This window comes from Galleria mellonella, unplaced genomic scaffold (assembly GCF_026898425.1).
Source record: "Galleria mellonella isolate WM207_F2 unplaced genomic scaffold, CSIRO_AGI_GalMel_v1 utg96, whole genome shotgun sequence".
Classification (NCBI taxonomy): Eukaryota; Metazoa; Arthropoda; class Insecta; order Lepidoptera; family Pyralidae; genus Galleria; species Galleria mellonella.
In genome coordinates this window covers 1,069,982-1,090,298 of record NW_026442179.1, presented here as the reverse complement: position 1 = coordinate 1,090,298, position 20,317 = coordinate 1,069,982, and the positions used below count along the sequence as shown (strand labels likewise).

General features: G+C 31.4%; 2 protein-coding genes across 6 annotated transcripts in view; both read right to left on the bottom strand.

The window, feature by feature from the left end:
• LOC113509169 (CD151 antigen) overlaps positions 1 to 20,317 on the bottom strand; it is a 240,211-nt gene that overhangs the window by 82,995 nt on the left and 136,899 nt on the right. Inside the window, exon 1 of one of the 5 annotated variants that reach the window (XM_052902806.1) lies at positions 4,288 to 4,308. The exons of the other annotated variants lie outside the window; for them this stretch is intronic. The gene's annotated coding sequence lies outside the window, so the exon portion shown is untranslated. Of the gene's footprint in view, positions 1 to 4,287; positions 4,309 to 20,317 lie in introns of those variants that run through there. 5 annotated transcript variants of the gene reach the window in all.
• LOC128202447 (uncharacterized) lies at positions 1,647 to 3,263 on the bottom strand. Its single transcript, XM_052902814.1, has one exon. It carries the CDS (start codon positions 2,769 to 2,771, stop codon positions 1,647 to 1,649), a length of 1,125 nt encoding a protein of 374 aa, XP_052758774.1. The 5' UTR covers positions 2,772 to 3,263.

The following is a 20,317-nucleotide window of genomic DNA, read 5'->3' as shown; positions in this document are numbered from 1 at the left end:
TGAAGTATTACAGTACAATGTGTCCAACATATTAACATTAAAGTCACCTAGCAATACGACATAATCATGGTTGGAGAAACACGAAATTGACTCCGTCAAGGAATCCAAAAAGATATCTAAATTGACCCATTGTGGTCTGTAAGCGGTTCCTATAAGAATTTTATATCCATTAACGCACATAGATAGCCACATTTGTTCAATATCTGCTTCCGAATGCTTAAGAATACGTACACGGAGTTCACGCTTGACGTAAAATGCTACACCTCCTCCTCGGCCGCCACGCATTCTCGTAGGGCGAGGAGTACTAAGCAGTCGGTAATTAGGTACAGCGGGTGCGCATCCCTCCTGGCCCGGTCGCAGCCAAGTTTCATTTATTGCGACTATGTCAGCATTATACTGTGTCATAGCCACTTGGAAATTATCATGACCTGTATTTAACGAGCCGGCATTGTAAAGACCTAATTTGAGGTATTTATTTTTAGGGATTAGGCCGAGTACGGTACAAAAAGATAAATACATAAATACAATAAGGGTATTTGAGTATAAATAATATAATGATTAATTTGCTGATATGTGGGTATTTCTGTAAATATATGTAAATAAATAAATACTCACATAGTAGGTAAGTGACTGTTAGGGATGCCATTCGACGAGTGACAGTAATACATGTGTGCTTGCTGTTACATTTAAGCATGGTAAAAAAGTTAGTGTGGAATATAATATCAGGTAATACAAACGAGAGCGCACGATACATCAGGAGCAACATTGTACTGTGATGGTTTCCTTCCCTATAATTTTGCATTGCTGTTACAGCATACATTATTGCGGTATATTTGTAAGAAGTAAAAAACGATAAAAGTAAGATTTTTGTCAGGATTACATATATAGTATTGTCACAAATATATAACAAATAATAGATTAACAAATAACATGATGGTTTTTGATATATATACATGTTTGTGACATAATTGGCATAACACACATTCTGATAACAAATAATAATAAATAATAACAGCTCAATCGGTAAATAAAAAATAAAAAAATATCCATATCCTCTCTTAAATTTCCTTTTTATGAGATTAAAGTAAATAGTCGTAAATATAATTATCAAAAAGAATATAATGTGCCGACATATAGTGTATTTAAATAGCTGCATCACATATATGCAGATATTTATTTCGTCTATTGTAACAGCTCTAAGAGGTAGTAAATTAAACAATTCACAAGTATAACAGAAGCATTGATATATTATTTTAAAACATGTTATTATAACTTTGTAAGAAATTGGCGAATAAAATATTAGTAAGATAATGATTACGAGCATGTAGCATTTCACGGTGCATTTATACAGTCGGCGTATATAATGAGGTAAAATATTAGCTACTACAATAATAGTACTAAGTAGATTAAAGCGATTGAATTCATAATTATAATAAGTACATATAATTTGTTTATTAGGGCCTGTTATGACTGTGTAATAAAAATCATAAAAACTTAATATCAAAATTTGTAAATTTATAAATATGTGGCAGTCAATAATACAAATAAATGGCCTGAAAATATTAATATTAACCCCCTCCGCCACCGCACAGAACAAGTAGCTATACAATAATTCAATGCTAAAATGACCAATAATTGTATTATTACTAGATTTTAATTGAACTAACATTGTCCTGTCCAAAAACCCTCACAAGATCAGGTACTGAGCCGATACGGTGACGAACAGTACCATTTTCATTATTATGACGCACAAAAATTTTACCGTTTCTAGTCCAAACAAACCTCCAACCACACCGCTTAGCGACATCACGGGCCTGATGAAACACATAACGGTTAATTCTAGTAAGTCTCTCATTTACATAGAATCTACAAGATGGGCCAGGAAGGCCAGCGTCCCCGGTGGTGGCACCGCGGCGTATACGGGCTTCGTGAAGGAACTGATCACGCAGAGTACGCCTGGCCAACCGAACCACGATAAGCCGGGGCCGTAGTTGGTGTGTGGGTCCATCCGAGGTCCTCAGCACCGACCCCACTCGTGACGCACTAACCACATCCTCCTCAGACAGTTTAATTCCTAATTTAGTTGCCAGCGTTAGTGTAACATGTGTCACATTTTCACCTTTCTGCTCCGGGACACCAGATATTTCAATGTCATTGAGAAGGAGTTCCTGGTCCCGATCATTTAGTTCTGCTTTAAGCTGCTCAATAGCCTTCATCAGCGTATCCTCACATGATGTAGCACTCGAGCTACCCTCGCAGATCTGACGTTCTAAATTGTCAACACGAATAGACAGTCGATCAACGCGGGCATTGCAATTATCCAGCCCTGTCGACAACCTAGCCATATTCTCATTGAGTAATTGCATTTGGATTCGTGATGCAGACAACTCTTCTCTGAAACGACGTATCTCGAGCGCCAGCATCTGTGTGTCCGTTATATCATCTAAATCCCCGCGCATAGGGGCATCCGACACGATAGACATGTTGAGCTGATCCACTGGACTGACTGCGGCAGCTCCTCTACGAGTCATAACCCCTTGAGTTACAGTACGAACTGGCGTATCAGTGTTGTCAGTTTTAGGCTGTTTACTGACACATAAGGGGCACTTCCATGCGGCACGATGCTCGTGTGACATGGCATTGCAGAATGATTTCTCGGCCACATCAGCACAATGGAGATCGTAAGCTTGTTTACAGATGCTGCAGCTCAAAAACAGATTATTCTCGATTTTCTTAAAACATCCAGCACATCGCATCACTCCAGAAGACATCCCGACAGTAAATTGGTGCCGAAGCTATAATGCTAGAAAATGCGGTGAAGCAATCAGCAGAGGCCGAACAAACTCCGATATTGATAGAAGTACGTTCACAAAATAGAAAGCTGCACAATATTTCGCGTTGTGTGATGACAAACTGTCGCGATAGGTTGTTTACACTTTCAACAATTAATAAACTTTTGAAATTGTGAACATAAAATACGTATAATGATTAACTGTGTAGGTAGGTAGTTGCGGTCTATGACTTGTATACTTATTCCACTCACTTTACACTTGAACTACTACGTATATAGTCGTGCTATTTACACTAATTTGAAGCAATATAATCGAGTAACAAATTAATATATATCCTATTTACTGCACTCTAGGTATATTTATTTATTATTTAAAAAAACTGTTAAGACGTTCAAAACATGTCCAATCCCTTTGACAGCTCGGACTACCCTCCTACTTAATATTATAAATGTAAAGTGAGTTTGTTTGTTTCTTATCTCTTGGGGTCTTGACGGCTTAATCAATCACTTATAACTTATACAATTGTATCGTCACATCTATTAGTTTTGCTTATACCCAATATTGTATAATGCAAATAAAGTATACTAATTCATTCATTTACTATGAATTTTTGTATACAGGTATAGGACGGAGAAGGGTCATCAGTGGAGCTACGGATAAAAACTAGTAAGTACATAATTTTTTTTGTTTCTTTTTATTTAATTATTATTACAAAAATTCAGAATTACAGAAAACATATTCATTAGCATTCAGAAACTACGTAGGTTTAAATTAATGCTAAATACATTAAGACTATTCAACTTGTATTAACATCATGCAAGAAGTATATTATAGTTGTATTGTATTATCTTTATTATACATAATTTATATAGGATATATTAAAAGATTTAATATACAATTGCGGACTTATCCGATAAAGGGATTTCTTACAGTCAACCTTTAAGGAGCTGAAAGAAAACTGTTAAATGTACAAAGGTAAAAACCGCTAAAGCCGCTAAAGATAAACTAAGTAATATCTAGTAAAAATTGAATATATAATAGTTATATAAAAAACTTTCGTTTAGCATAGCTGTTGTGTGTAACGTTTAGCATAACTAATATACTCGTATGTGTACTACATATACGGTGTACATATAGTAGTTTACAATACGAACTACAGAGACAACCGGAGAACTCGACAGTACAATCAGATATTATTCTAACAACGAGAATCTAGCGTTAAGTTATGGCAATCTTTGCGTGAAGGGGCGACACGACTGGTATTCTATTTCTACATCTCTTTTCTTTCGATTATTGGCGTGAGCCCGAATTATTTGCATATCTTTGCTTAGCTTAGCTGTCAGTATGACCTGTGTTTAATACGATAAACGAAAAGATTCTACGGATTATGACTTTTATATTACATACCTAAATTTTATTTGCCATAAATCTGTGGAGTATGGTAACCTTTTATTTAAAAATATTCTATAATTCAGTCTATTCAACGATTACATACTTTGTACAGAAGTTGAGCAATGAAATGATGTTTCGGGAGGTACCTGTAACAAGAAAAATTTCTAATAAATATAATATCGAGTATGTAAAATGATAATGCGATGATCATGCTGTTTATAAATTATATTTATCATGGCTAAGACATAAGACATGAATTACTTTCCTACTAAAATTATAAATATAAATGTGAGTTTGTTTATTTAATTGTTATTTCTTACCGTCTTAATGATTCAACCAATCGCTAAGAAGTTTGGTAACTTGTAGTATTAAGAACGGAACGGTATTCTCTTGGTTACGCGGACGATACCGCGGGTAAAAACTAGTATCTTGATATATTATACATATATTTATATTATTGGATACGCAGGCAATATTGTTTTGAGCCAATTTCTCTACAATCCAATTGGATTGACAATTTCAGGGATTTGTGCCTTCCGCCTCGTACCGGACACAGTATCCAACTTATGGCGGACGTCTGCCATCAGGATGCAAACGAGCGGTCTGTATGAATTATTCAATAATTGAACGGCGTTTGGCAAGTCATCGATATTCATGCGAAGCGTAATTTGAGGTAAGTTTTTGGAACTATCATCAGTAGATAAGCGCTCGGCAGGATTGCATTAGAATCTTAACAGCACATAGTGTATTCTTTGAAACTTCTGTTCTTCTCTGAGCTTCATTTAATTATTGGGACCATACTTGGCCTGAAGAGACCTTTCGGTTATCAGTAATTCTTGTGAACAATAAAATAGTAAGTTTATTAAAATTTGGTTAATCTTTTGGATATAAGCGAGTATGTCAAGATGGGGTTGGAGCAATTGTACCTGTTTTTAAATATTACGAAATTTAAATTGTTAAAGCTTACTCTACACTATATCTGCATATAGCAATGTTGTCTGTGTTTAAGTTTAAAATTGTGAAAATGCACTCGCGTGCGGTTCAATAGATAGGTACTAAGTAATTTAGTGCTTTTAGCTTTTAGTCACCGTACTACAATCGCTGCACTGCTCTGGAATATTTGTTTGTTAAAAGCGTTACAATTTGCGGGTAAATCTTTTATTTACATTTCTATTTTACATTTGACGGATGTTACTCATATGTAAATTGTGAAAATATACATTTAAACAATAATATAACGTTATTATTACTTTATGGCATTGGCATTACTTTGTTATTATTTTATGGCAACATAGGTCATAAAATATATAATAACAACTTATGTATATATCTATTTTGATCTGTACTTTATACTAGTCTATTTTAGTTGATTTTTCTAATTGCTATTGTATATTTATGTTTTTAGTACAATAAAGAGAAATAAATAACTATTTATTATATTTATTTAATAAAGTTCCCCTACAACTTCTACATTTTACACGCTACTTAATCAATAACACAAAAAATAATTTTGCTTAATGTAAAAGTTTTTTACAGGCGAACACCACATGCAACAAATAACCATAATTGTTTATTATAAATAATTGTTTATAACATACATATTGTTTGAGATACTGAATTTTTTTATCTTGTCTGATGGTAAACGGGGTTACTATAGTCTAAGGCCACTTGTAACACCAGGGATGTCACGTGCGCATTGCTGACCTTTAAGAAAACTTATTACACTCTTTTTTAAGACTTCTATATAATCAGTGTTGCTTAGTTGTCATACAAATGAATGATCATCATCTCAGCCATTATTTGTCCACTGCTAAACATAGGCCTCCCTAAAAAACTGTCATAAGGAACGGCACAGAGCTACCTGCATCCATTGACTCTCTGCAATGCATTCGAAATTAATAATGTAATATTATTACATGTATTATGTTAAATATAATAATTATCTAAACAAATTCTCTCTTTTTCAATAGTTTTTGGTTTTTCGTTAACAATCACCAAATAACTGGCAAATACTATGAAAAAAGTAAAATAATAAAATTAAGTTAATTTGATTCGATTATGCTTCTGTCCAGATTCCAGATAAACTCCAGCTCAACAAATATATTCCAGTCATGCCAGGTCTGAATCTAGTGCTCGATGGAGTCAAATTAAATAAACGTTCTATTGGCCACAGTCTGCTCTGTTATAGTTTCTATACAATTTAGCTTTGATAAGCATTAAGCTCTATTCACACTCCATACTCAAACTGCTTAGCAATTTGCTAACAAATTACGCATTTAATATTTTTCTAATTAAACGTTCTTTCAATTATTATATATAATATAATCAAATAATAATAATAATTTATTTCCCGTGTAGTCCTGGCATAGAATAAGCCACCCTTTCCTTTCCCGTGGGTTTCGTAAGAGGCGACTAAGGAGGGCGAGGGATGGTCAGCAACGTCCTTCTTAAAACATTTCCAAAGTCTAACTGCGGTTGTCTATCCGCCTGCCAAGTATGGCAACTACTGGCAAAACCCCCCAGGGGGAGGGTTAAGTTCAGTAGTGGACAGTTAAAGGCTAATATGACGATGTTGATTTATTTACTTTTTCATGAAATGTATATAGTAACCATATTACTTTAAGTTTAGGGTTAAATACATGTCTAATGATTTTGTTTTAGAAATTATATGCTTTTTTTCCTCTATAATACATTGATTGTAACTTTTGTTGCTTTTTAAGAAGCTCGATGCAGCGATTGCACGTAGCACATTCAGAGGCTAGTACAGTAGTGATTTAGTATTGTATTGGGAAAAATTTTATAATGCTAATAGTGTATGTGTGAATCGATATTATATAATGTAGGATTAACATATAGTAATATCTATATATTGTATTTATATATTGGCTTAATAATGGATATACTAAATATCGTGCCGTTCGTGATACTGATATTATCTATGCTTAATACAAACATGAACAATTATTATGGATTTTTATAACATTATTAATATATTATGATACAGTTTTATAATCATGATAACGCGATTACAAAACGGTGGATCGTCGTGTCAGATAAAAGCCTGTAATATAATACAATTATGGTTAATACCCATTTCCGAAGGTCTCCCGCTTGTACAGGCAACATATTGGACAATATATTAGCTGTGCCTGTCTTTATATTTAATTTTTAACATTTTGCTAAAGCTTAATATATCCTGCGTGAGCTACATAAACGATAAGCGTGTTATATATTTTGCCTATTTTTAAACGGCGTCGGCAAGGATATTACTGCGTTTTAGTTATTAAAGTCAGAGGCTTAAAATCACCAATATATTTTTAGAATTCTTAGAAGCTAGTTATTATCTATTAGCTAACTTAATTGACTATTTAAAAATTCTTGTGATCAAGTTAATTTGAATAAAGACAATTTATATTCTGTTCGGTGTGTAAATTTTCTTTAAAATATTCAGTGGACTAAATATAGACAACTGAGAAAGTGTCTAAAAAAATTTGGAATGTTATATTATACGTAGAGTATTTTTTTTTTATCATTTAGTGAATTTTATTTTTTTTTCGTTTTCATAACGCACAGGATTGTCGTACAGTTTTTACAGGACGAAAAATTGCCAGTGTTGAATTGTCGTAATATCCTTGTGCTTGTGTATATAGGATGTTTTATAGGTTAAATATAAAGAGTTTTACACACTCTTCTAATAGGGCCGATTAAAGGAGGCACAAGTTACACAAGGGAGTTTAACATCAGTCATTTAAGCATAAATTATGACAGGTAATGCATTTAGTTATTAAATATTCTATTACTTCGGCATTTTTTTCTAAATAGACTGACAGTATTTGCTAAAACTCGAGCCAAAAGAGCTGAGTATAATTATATATATATATATATATATATATATATATATATATATATATATATATTTTTATTTATTTATTTATTTATTTGAAAATTTATATATATATATATATATATATATAATTATATATATATATATATAGACAGATTATATATATATATATATATAGGACAGAGTGGTAGACTGGTTGAAAGAAAAGAACTACGATGAGACGGAAAATCTATTAAAAAATGAAATATAATAAAAATACAACTACTACTAAATACTACTAATAGATACATAAATTAAAATAATATTGTACAATTAAATTCAAGATAAACCTTTAAATTATTTAAATAATATTACAGTAACATACAAATAATTTTACACACTCTCCCACACACATACATTCAAATTACACTCTACACACAGGGAGCACATTATTTCACAATTTTCATTATTGCCAATTGTTATAATTAGATATACTAACTTTATATAAAATCAATATTCTATATGTAGCACTAAAAATTTAGCTGAACTAACATTATACTATGTAATGAGGGTTGAGCGCTGTTGTCTGAGATACAGGTTTTATAACCTAGTTCAGACACAGATGTTTAAACTGATCCAAATGTACAAATGAATTCGTATCTACTTTTACTGTAATTTCCAGTGCTGAGTTTGTTAAAATCATGGTTATGCAATAAAGTTATTATTATATATATATATATATATATATATATATATATATATATAACTTATTTCAAGATAGTAACACTGTTATTTACGGCACGGTAGTTTGGATAATGTAATTCCTCCATAACAATGGTAATGAAAGGAACAGGTGTCCAATATGAGTAAGGGCCAAGTCATAAAGAGCCGGGATCAAATCGAGATACTTTTGACATTAGCAGTATGTACGGTAGTAGTGAACTGCTTTGTAATTAATTAAACCCGATTTGATGGAATAACGCCAAGTTTCGGGAAGTTGGAAATAGTATTCTACTTGGAGGATATATTAGATTTCAGTTTTGTCGAGTATGTACCGATTGGGTTCGCATGATTTCAGATTTATGTAATATATATTGGGATAACATTGTTATATTGGAAGTGACTATTTATATGTGAATGACATGGCTTGATGATTATATTTGTAGGTATTATATCTAATAATGGAAGAATAATTTTTCAATTTAAATTTCATTAGGAAACTACGAATGGAAATCTATTTAAGCGAAAATTTAATTACGTTATTAGGTTAGGTAAAGTCATTTGTTGTTTTGGCCTGTTGGAGGCTTATGTTCAGCAGTGGACAGTTAAAAGCTGATACGATGATGATATATTGAAAAAAGATAATTTTAATGTGTACCAAATTTTACTTCTGCTAAAATTTGATACTTAAAATTTTAGCAAAAGCAAAATTTGGTACGGTACTTTGTCATATGTCGAGCTATTAAGACTATAAAAACATGATAACATACGAATATATATTTTTATTGCATTTATAAAGAAAATATATAGCGATTTTAAATCGTTTTATAACAAAAAAAGATAAAAGTACTTCAACGGTTAAAATATTATACTCGTATAATTCTTATAAATAGAATAAATACAAAAGGTTTAGCTGTTTAAAATATGATTTAATTTTAGGATGAAAATAGGCTAAAATAAATTTACAAAAACATAAAACTCTAATAACATTTAAAATGGTATAAATCTTTTAGGAAGAAAATTGACAAGGACTCAAATCCTATGTCATCAAAATAACAACAGTTAAAGTAGCCGGCGGGAATTATTTGATAACTTAGTACCAAAACAAAGTCTAAACAAACAGCTCAAGGCGAACGGATATCGGTCTTAACCAGTGACAAGGAAATTAATTTTAGACAGAGTTTTCGAAGTCCTCAGCATCATCTGGGATTCGCTAATTAGAAACTAAACTTGTTATATACTAAAAACAGAGTTTTTGAGTTTAGTTTCTTATTTCCAGAAAGATTTATAACTCAACTAGATAGTTTACACTTTTACCTGATATTTTGCTGTAAGCATATTACGAATAAAATATATCCAGACCATAATAAGCACGTCGTATATTTGTATTGTTTGAAAATCAAATTCACACAGATTTTAAATACTGATGAAAGAGGCAGTCAAAGAAAAAAAGAACCCGCTACACTACAAGCACGTAAAATGCTTTTAAAAATTCCTATTAATATAGAAAAAATAAAAGTAACTTTGTTTTTTATTTGATGTCTTAACGTTCCAACTAATTGTTATGAAGTTTGATATCATCATTATCATCATTTCAATATTTTATATTTGTTTTATGCAACTTAGAATGGCAAACAAGCTGACGGCCCACCTGATGGAAAGTGGTAACCGTCGCCTATAGACAGGAGCAGTACCATGGACATAACAGAGTATACTGTTTGACTCATGATACTCCCAATCGGTTGCCGAAGTAATGTCTGACTGATTACCATAAGGAATGATTCACTGACTCCCTGCTATGCATTTGACGACATCATTACATCTAGTGGGGGATCGTCCTGCACTAAGTTTGTCCGTATGAAAGTTTGAAGTTTGACATATCAGTTTATAATTAGTCCTTCCATTTAAATTTGCACTTTAATATAATATATTATGTATCCATCTTTCACTATATTTAAAGTATTTCCTATTATTAGATCGTTCCATGAGATAGGATTAAATTAATTATAAGATTAGTACATTACAATCAATATCCGTGTAGGTAAATAGCATCCCGGTTAAATCCCGGATCTTTATGAGCTGTCCCTTTAATCGTATTGGACACCTGTTCCCCCATGACTAATAATGACACGCTCTCCATTGTTTGTGATAAACTCTATAAGGAAAAGGCTATAGAGGCATTTTCCTCATAGCTAGTAAGCTACCCGAAAATTGTAAGTGAGCTTATTTATCCCAACAGTTGATATAACATGCAATCAGAAATGAAATAAAGATATTAGTAAATATACCGAACAAATAACTTGACTATAATTTTATTTATTTTTTACATAAAATTGTTGCTGTCCAAGAGACATGCACTTGGACAGCAACAACTTTATGTAAAAAAAGTTTATGCGATAAACATCATCGTTTGATGCTTTCTTTGAACAAATTTTGCATATACTTAGATATCTACGTAACGACTTATTAAAGCCTTACTGATAGGAATGGGAGGAACGATAACCCTGCTTTCTCCATTAATATCCGCTGACGGGTTACTAGTTAATGACGTTTTAAAAATCTCAATGTACTCACTGTATCTTGCATGTATACATTTGAAATATGTAAATTTGTAGAAAGATACCCAAAATTCTACTGTGCATTAGGTAGTGTAGTGTACCGTATTGTTATGAATCTCGATATAAAAATAATTTAGTACATGCCATTTCAAAATTAAAAATAGGTACATAGCTCTGGACCGTATTCCATGTCAATAAAAAAATATAATAAATTGCTAAAGAACATAAAAACAGAAAAGAGTATAACAAATTCATTATCATGTTAAAACAACATTTAATTAATAAAGCCTACTACTCTATTGACGAATATTTAAAGGATAAATTAATATAAAGTCAGCCTTTTCCAGGTTACTATATCTAAAAAGGTGCATATTGTGTTGTGTTTTATAATATTTGTAAGATATTTTATCATAACGTGCAATGCAAATATTGGTAATAAATAAATATAGTAGTAAATAAATATTAGGTGAGGATGAAATCAGCTCGGGCGGCACGTTGTAGCGAATTTACTAGCATTAACTACGATGATTTCCAGGAGGACACCACATGGAATATATTACGAGCACGATGAGGCTGCTAATACTAACAATCACTTTCCCAGAGGGATGGATTTTGTTGAAAATGCAAAGGTAAAGAAAGGGTTTTACCTCTGTAATACCCTTGTTCACAGAATCATAATTATGATTCTGTTCCACAAAAAAATCAACATCAATTGTGACAAAACCAGTTACATTGATTTAAAACTGGACTGACTTTAATAAAATTGCTATGGGATCAATCTGTAAGTATGTCCCATAATGTATTATGTAAGATAAAAAAGGATTTTTCAAATCGGTTTATAACTGATGACATTGTGAGGTAACAAATATAAAAAATTACAACCAAATTCAGAACCTCCTTCTTTTTGAAGTCGGTTGAAAATGGCAGTGAAATTACAGATTACTACATGAGAGGTACCACATATTACAGTTACATATTTCAGTCTTTATTTTATTACCATTATTTTTAGGGGACAGAATTGACCTATTAATTTATAATTTATAGTATAACAAAAAACAAAAAGAGTATAGATGAAAGAAGAATTACGAAAGAGATTTATCGAGCACGAATTAATGGAGATATCGGTAGTGACCGCTCTAGATGGATATATGTCGACCAAATAGGTGACGTGCGAAAGAAGGGCCAAATTAAAACTACCTGTAACCGGCGAGCGTGTATGAAAAGATTGATGAATGTGAAGAAAGCGAAAAAGTTCTGTTTGAATCGAAGTATTTGGCTTTCTATTGTTTCTGTCTACCCCAATGAGAGACAGGCATGATAGATATGTATGTATGTATAAAACTGTAACTAGTTTGATGCTACCTGGTTTTATTTTCCATAAATACATATTTTCATTACCGTTTAAAGTGAAGGAGGATCGAAATGATATTGAGAAAGCACTATCGGCTTAAAATGTTTGCAGAGATGCCGCTGAGAACTATGTAGTAAGTATTAGCTCCTTGCATTTATCGGAAAACGATATTTCAACACTATAGTGAAAATAGCATAGAGAAATGCAAGCTGGAAATAAGAAAATAATTTTCTTAATATTTTGTAGTAATAAAAATTTGTATATCTAACAACAGAGATAATAAAAGAGAACTACATAGTGGAAATAACAAAATGATTTTCTATCTCGCTGAGCACCTGCAATTGTCTTTTATTAATTTCTTTTCATTTCCTTTGGTCTTAACAATCAGATTAAGATTTTTAGTTTTTTACCATAGACGTATTTAAAAGGAGGGCCGGGTGGGCTTTCTCTACGCCAGAATTGTCTGGTGTCCATCCCAGTATATGACCGAAGCTTCACAAAGACATATTTAAAGAGCCAGACCCAAACTGTAAAGTATTCTTAAATACGCTATATACTTTACGTATATATATACGATACGTATTATCAACATTGCAGTCTTTTATGTTAAAATAATTATATAAAAATTAAAAAAAATTGTGAATTGATTATTTAATAATATTAAAATCTATTTCTGTTAAGTTTTGAAAAATGTATTGACTAGAATTCAAATATTATATTTTATTAAATATTAAATGAATAATTAGACCATATTAGAATTAAATGTAAAAAGTAAACAAGACTTCCGGTTGAAGTCGAAAGAATTCGAAACAATAAGATAGTAAGTTTATTAAATTTCTGTTGTTCAGTTATATATAAATGGTGAAAAATAAACATAAGCTTTAAAATAATATTTAACATACCTTTTAAGCTTTATACCAACCATACACTGATGTAACGAAAAGTCCCAACCTCTTCAAACTCACAGTTTTAATGGAAGCCCAAAAATCATACGGTGTGGGCAGCCATTTGTCATCGCGGCTTTTATCGCGAGCCGAATGGGCGTTGAGACCCTTTGAACTTTTCTGTTACAGTAATCCTTTCGAAAAAGTGCCGCCACAAACAAATTGTAACCTTTTCGTTGTCAGGATTGCCAGTATAAATACGGTAAGTAACATAATAATATGTGTGCCCGTATAAATACTTCTAACGATGAAAAACCACAGACGTATTTAATAATTTTTACTTAGTCGCGGGACTAAGTATATTGATTAATCGGTGAAAAAGTAGTTTAAGTCCTTCTCCATTTCAAATGCTACATATATAACGAATTTTATAATGATGATGATGATGATTCATAATGATTTCATAATGATGAGCCGTTAAGGTACTAGATAATTTACAAACTCACTTTTATATTATTTTTAACTCACATTTACATGATTTATCATATAATATTTGTCGGTAACTTTTTTATAATGCTACTGTGATTGATGGAGTGTACAATAAAACATATTGTTCATGCTTATTAAATTATTAATATTAAAATATAAAAAAATAATAAAACCAAGACCTTAGATTATATAGATATGTTGCAGTCAAAACTCTTAACCAGTCAAAAGTACTATCGACTAGCAAAATCAGTCAGTGTAAAGGTCAGCTCCACTTCTCGGCAAATTTGCGTGTTTTTATATTTTATTTTTATAAAGTAATCTCTAGTCAACGTTCTTTGTGGTACAATTAATCGTATTTAGATGTAAAAATATTACCATAATATATTACATTACTGTTTGTTGAGTTCAATAAAATAAAAAACAAAAAATTAGTACATAGAATTTTTTTACATTTAATAAAATTGATCACTCTTGCGACATCAGAAGCGTGACAATATTTACATTTCCTCACGGGAATGCCTCACCCAGTAAAAAGTATCCTACATATTGACGCGATGTTTTCCGTGATGCGTATATAAATGACTAATATTTAAAAACAAAAAACAAATTAACCAACTTAGAATTGCAAACAAGCTAATGGCCCACCTGATGGGAAGTGGTAACCGTCGCCTATAGGCATAACACTCACTACCATATCCCACCCTTCAAACTGAAACATAGCCATGCAAACACAACTGCTTCATGTTAAAAACATGAATGGGACAGAGGTCCCCAAACAAACGACTTTTGTACAAAACCTCCCTCTGATAAATACAGAATACAGATATTATAATAACTATTTATACAATAATTACAATAAAAAAAATCATATAGACATTGTTAATGTAGCATTTTTTTTATTTTCATTTGAGAATTAGATATTTTAAAGTAAAACATCTTATATACAAATCCTCTCGTGTTGCAAGTATTTATGGGTGACAGTAGCCGCTTTTCATCGGGTGGACTGTCTGCTTGTTTGTCTCCATAACATTAAAAATATGTTGATTTATACCTTAAGTAATAACCAAATCAAATTTCATTAAAATCCATTCTACAGTTTTTACGTGGTACGTGTATAGAAGTGATTATAGTTTTATATATGTATGCGTTTTATACATGTACATAGATAAAAGGTCGAATTACTTTGGGTAAGCTGAGTGCACTCAAGCTATTTCCTAATTAAACACTTTTATCTTTCGGAAATCTTAAGATTACGGGTTAAGTATACGGAGCAAAAACATAGTTAACGTTTTTGAAGCCTTGCATATTTTGTTTATTCTTATCAAGATCACGGGCTTCTTATAAGATGTAAATGAAATGGTAATTTTGCCTGCGTTATTGGTATACTTTGTCGTGGTACCAGTGGAACATAGGTAAGAATGAAGGTAGGTCAGTTTTTTTAGTGATAATGGAATGGTATCCCCGCCCGCGTTATTGGTATTCACAGGTGAGGCGCTAGTGAGAGATGATAGGCGAGGACGAAGTCAGGTCAGTTGGCCCCTTGTGACAAATTCCACAAGAATTAAACCGTAATGGTGTCCAGGGAAAACCGCGTGTAAGTCAACATAATAGGGTACTGCTAGTAATGAGACTGTTAGACCCTATTACTAATAATTCTTTTTCCCCTAAGATATGTACGTAATTTAGCCCATCGTCATGAATTCGCCAGTAATTAACCACGATAGTTTTCAGAGAAACTGTGTGGAGGTCGACCTGACTCTAGGGTCTATTATTAGTAATAGTTGGGGGAAAAGAATTGTTAGTAATGGGTAATAATAGCCCCATTGCTAACAATATACCCTATTAGATCGACCTTCACGCGGTTCCCCCTGGAAAACATCATGGTTAATTCCTGTCAAATTATTCACGATAGGCTAACTGACCTGCCTTTATTTTTTTGTGCCATTGGTGTTTCGCCAGTGTATACCGATAGCGCAGGCGGTGTTATCATGCCATTTTCACCCATTAAAAAAAATTACTAGTAATGGGGTCACTAATCCCCATTAACGACAATTCTCTCTTTCTATTTTGAATTTTATTTTTATCATGGTAACTCAGTTGTTTGAGATTAACAGTGAGGATACTCGAGATTGTAATCAGAATTTTGTAAATTTCCTTGTAACAAAAGAAAGAAAAAAATGTGTCACCCCCCCTTTTCATTCCTAGGATGTCACCAGGGACTAAGGGAACAAAACACAATTAACCAACAAGAGCGAAAAATACTTCAAATAAAAAATATAATGATGATAATGCATATACAGGGTGATATCGTATTAAACATTTTAGTATGTATGTATTTATATGTGTATGTTTATGTATTTTGTATGTATGTTATATGTGATTATGTATGTATATATATATGTATGTGTATGTGTATGTATGTATGTATATATATTGTTATAGTAAGTAGTGTAATAAATTATATGTATTTGATATTTTTGTGCATTACATGCTTTTGTATTTTGTGCACGAAAATTGTTGATTCACTCTTGCGCCACCTGCCCTTTTCTATCTGTTCTCCCTTAACTAAAGGTTGTCTGTAAGAGATTGCCCTAGCGATAAGACCGCCTTTTGTACCTTTATGTGTATATTTCAATCTGTATTTATGTTACTGTATTTCATTTGAATTATTCACTTGTCATTGTATATTTTTATTTATGGTGCAATAAAGAGTTAAATAAATAAATAAATAAATAAATCCATAAAAGAAATTATGGATTCTACAAAATACCTGATCATAAAAAAAATATCAATTATTATTATTACATTCATTAGAATACCAAAATTTTCACTCAATTACAGTAACAAGTATATTATCTTCGCAGTTTAAAAACTGGCCTGTCAAAAGCTAAAAATTAACAAAAAATTCAGGATAGTATAGGAATTCTAATGATATCCTGTATATTGAAATCAATTTTAGGCATTTAGAAGTTATCCTTACTAATGTTATAAACATAAATTGTAAATATTATAAATGTAAATGACCCAGACACAAAATTCAACAAATTAAATGTAAAAATTCAATACACAAAAGAAAAAATACTTTTCGTCAGATTCGAGAAAGAAAGTTATAATACAAAATGGAGAGTTTCTACACGTTTAAACTGGAGGGTTCCAATAACTGGAATATTTGAAAATTTCATATTGATGTCAAGGGTAAAAGATAGCTAAAAATAAAAAATCTTACCTACATGAATCCTGAAAAGATTGCACATTTTTTTGTGGGTAGTCGTAAAAACTGTTAAAGTATATGCTGTCACTAACACCATGCTATAACGGTGGAATATGATAGTGGGCTAATATTCTACATTTATGGGGAAAAACCCTTAGTAGTGGGAATTTGATGGTCGTTATGGTTCACAAAAACGATATGATACCGATTTTAGATTATATACTAGATAGAATATCGAGTATCATAAACGTGTCAATATTTAGTCAAATGTAAAAAAAAAATTACAGTCAAATGTAGTCTACATTTGACTGTAATTTTTTTTTCTAATCAAAACAAAACGCGCTTTTTTAGTGTTGCAAGTAATCGGATTAATAAATTTTTAGATCAGGTCGATTGTTTAAATTTAAGTTTGCAACCATTTTTTTTATATAATACAAATACGTATATGTACGTGTTGCTTATAAATTAATACACAAGTATTAATTAAAATAATTAAATTTAATTCATACTCAACGCAACGAACTGATGCAGAAAATGTAAGCATATTCGTATATGTTCTACTACCCGTGCGAAGCCGGGACAGGTCCCTAGTAAATAAATAAAATAAATAAATAGAATTCCGAAAAATAAAATATTTCGGTGTATATACATTTATATAAGCTTCACATTAGATAAAAATGTTTTCCAAAATATTAAATGTGTCCACAGTTCCACATGTTTATGATAAGAATATACGTCGTCAGCTTATTTTCGCAATACTGATGTAAAAACAAGGAAAACAACGCACTACGTAATCATATAAAACAAGCAGGTATATACAAAAAGGGCCGATCCGTTTATCTCATAGATTCAGCACTCGTCAACGGATTTGGAACTAGATTTATCTCAGCAGGTTACGGGTGCGAAACGGCGTCGGCAACCAGCGACAACCGATATAGATGGAAAATACAGGTGCTGATATAAACGCGCGTTGCCTATGTTAGGAGCTCAGGTAAAGGTATGTGAATACGCTATTTTTCTTGTTACTTTCCCTATCTTCTTTATCGGACACCAAATTGAAGTGTCACAGTATTACGAAGATAGCGGTCCTTTTCTCCTTCAAAATTATCTCCTACTAACATTGTAAATGTGAAACTTTGAGTTGTTTGAATGCATGTTACACAATCATGTTCTAATTCACGTAGAAAAACTTGAAGAGTAAAACTAAGTAATAATATTTTTTTATGATCTTAGAATAGCAAAAAGTCTGATGTGAGCCATCAACCTGAAGTAGTAACTGTCGCTTATAGATGTAAACAGTCCTATAGAGATCACAGAATGCATTGTGATACTCATGGTACTTCTCATAATATGTACATGGAAATAAAGAAATATTATAAGTATAATTGTGTAAAAAAAATGTTAGAAATAATATTAGATAGATACTCTTTATTGTTTCCTCCAAAAGATTACAATAGTAAACTTATTATAGATATAAACCATTACAAGAAATAATCACAATAAGAAAACATTGAGCGACCTTTTTTTTGAAACACTGTGGTTACTTGGAAGAGATCGCTTTTAGCGATCTTTTCCAGGTAACCTTTGGATTATTTTAATATTATTCTAATATATAATATACAATAATATTCATAATAAAAATATAAGCTAAAAAAATATAAGAATTGAAGCCCAAAACGATAGAACGTAGATAAACATGAATAGTGCAATGCAGTAGTGTAAATTTATCAGTGTTTAAAATACACGAAAAATTGTATTTCTCAGGGTTTGATCATGTGTTTCAGATGAATTGAATACTATTAGAGACAATTAAACGAACAAAGCATAATGCATTCATAGAAAAGGAGAAGAAAAACTTGAAATAGACATCATATATTAATCTCCTTCGCTAGCCTGGTAACAGTAGTCTAGTGCTGTAAGAGAAGAGACCCTTCTAGTAGTGAGACATTTTATTTTTAATGATATCATTCATCGAATCGCACCCCGCATGCGCTATCGCTATACGCTAGCGCGACGCCAATGACAGATGATATCAAGTTAGCTGACCCATTATGACGAATTCATCAACAACGTTTGTTTCCTGGAGAAAACGCGTATCTAATATCCGATGCTACAATTCCTTCTCTCCATTTCCGATTTTAATTGATTTTTAAGGATCGTATGAGTATCGATATTTACTATTTAATTGACTCTAGCTGTGGTTCATTTGTGACTAACAAATCATATCGTCTGGTTTCTCATAATATACCCAATATCATAGTTTGAGAATCAGGCGATTGGTATAATTGTGTGGTACTTCTTTATTTATTTATATTTGAATGTAAGAGTTATTCATATAGTACAAAATTTTCGGTACCTAACGCTACGTGAACATTGTTACAAACAATTGAAACAAAAAACATTTTCTTTACCAACTACAGACAATTAAACAATAAAAACTACACTGGGTGGGGAAAAATGAGGACGCTGAACGTAAATTTTCTGTAACGTTCATTTTTGCGGGCTGAGCTGGTGATATATGAGTAGTTATGTAATCGCTGTATGGCCGTTGTGGTTTCAGCACTTGTGAACAGTGATATATATGCATATAATATACTATATTGACTATAAATAGCGAACCACTACAATATATGATGTTAAAATAGTCATTTTGCTTAACATAATGCGGAACTATTGACATTACAGCTTACTATTATTGCGTAGAATTTTATATAAAAAAATAATAATGGAAAATGACAAATAACTATTAATAAAAGTAGATAAATAACAGCTGAAACGATGATAATGATGATGTATTATTCAAAATTGAAATTTTCTAATATTTTTAATAATTTTGTATACAGTGTATTTTTTTATATTACTTTAATACAGAAAATAAGTTTTAATTATAAATGATGATAACTGACTTTGAGTTATCTATTTTACAAAAAAAAAATGCATTTTTTAAAATGCATTTCTTTTTACATTTTACAATATCAATATGCATTTTTTTACATTTTACAATATCTTTAGATATTGTAAAATTTATAATATTATAAAATAATTGAAAATAAAAAATATTATTTGTTGTATAAAGTTTCGTAAGTATACATTTGAA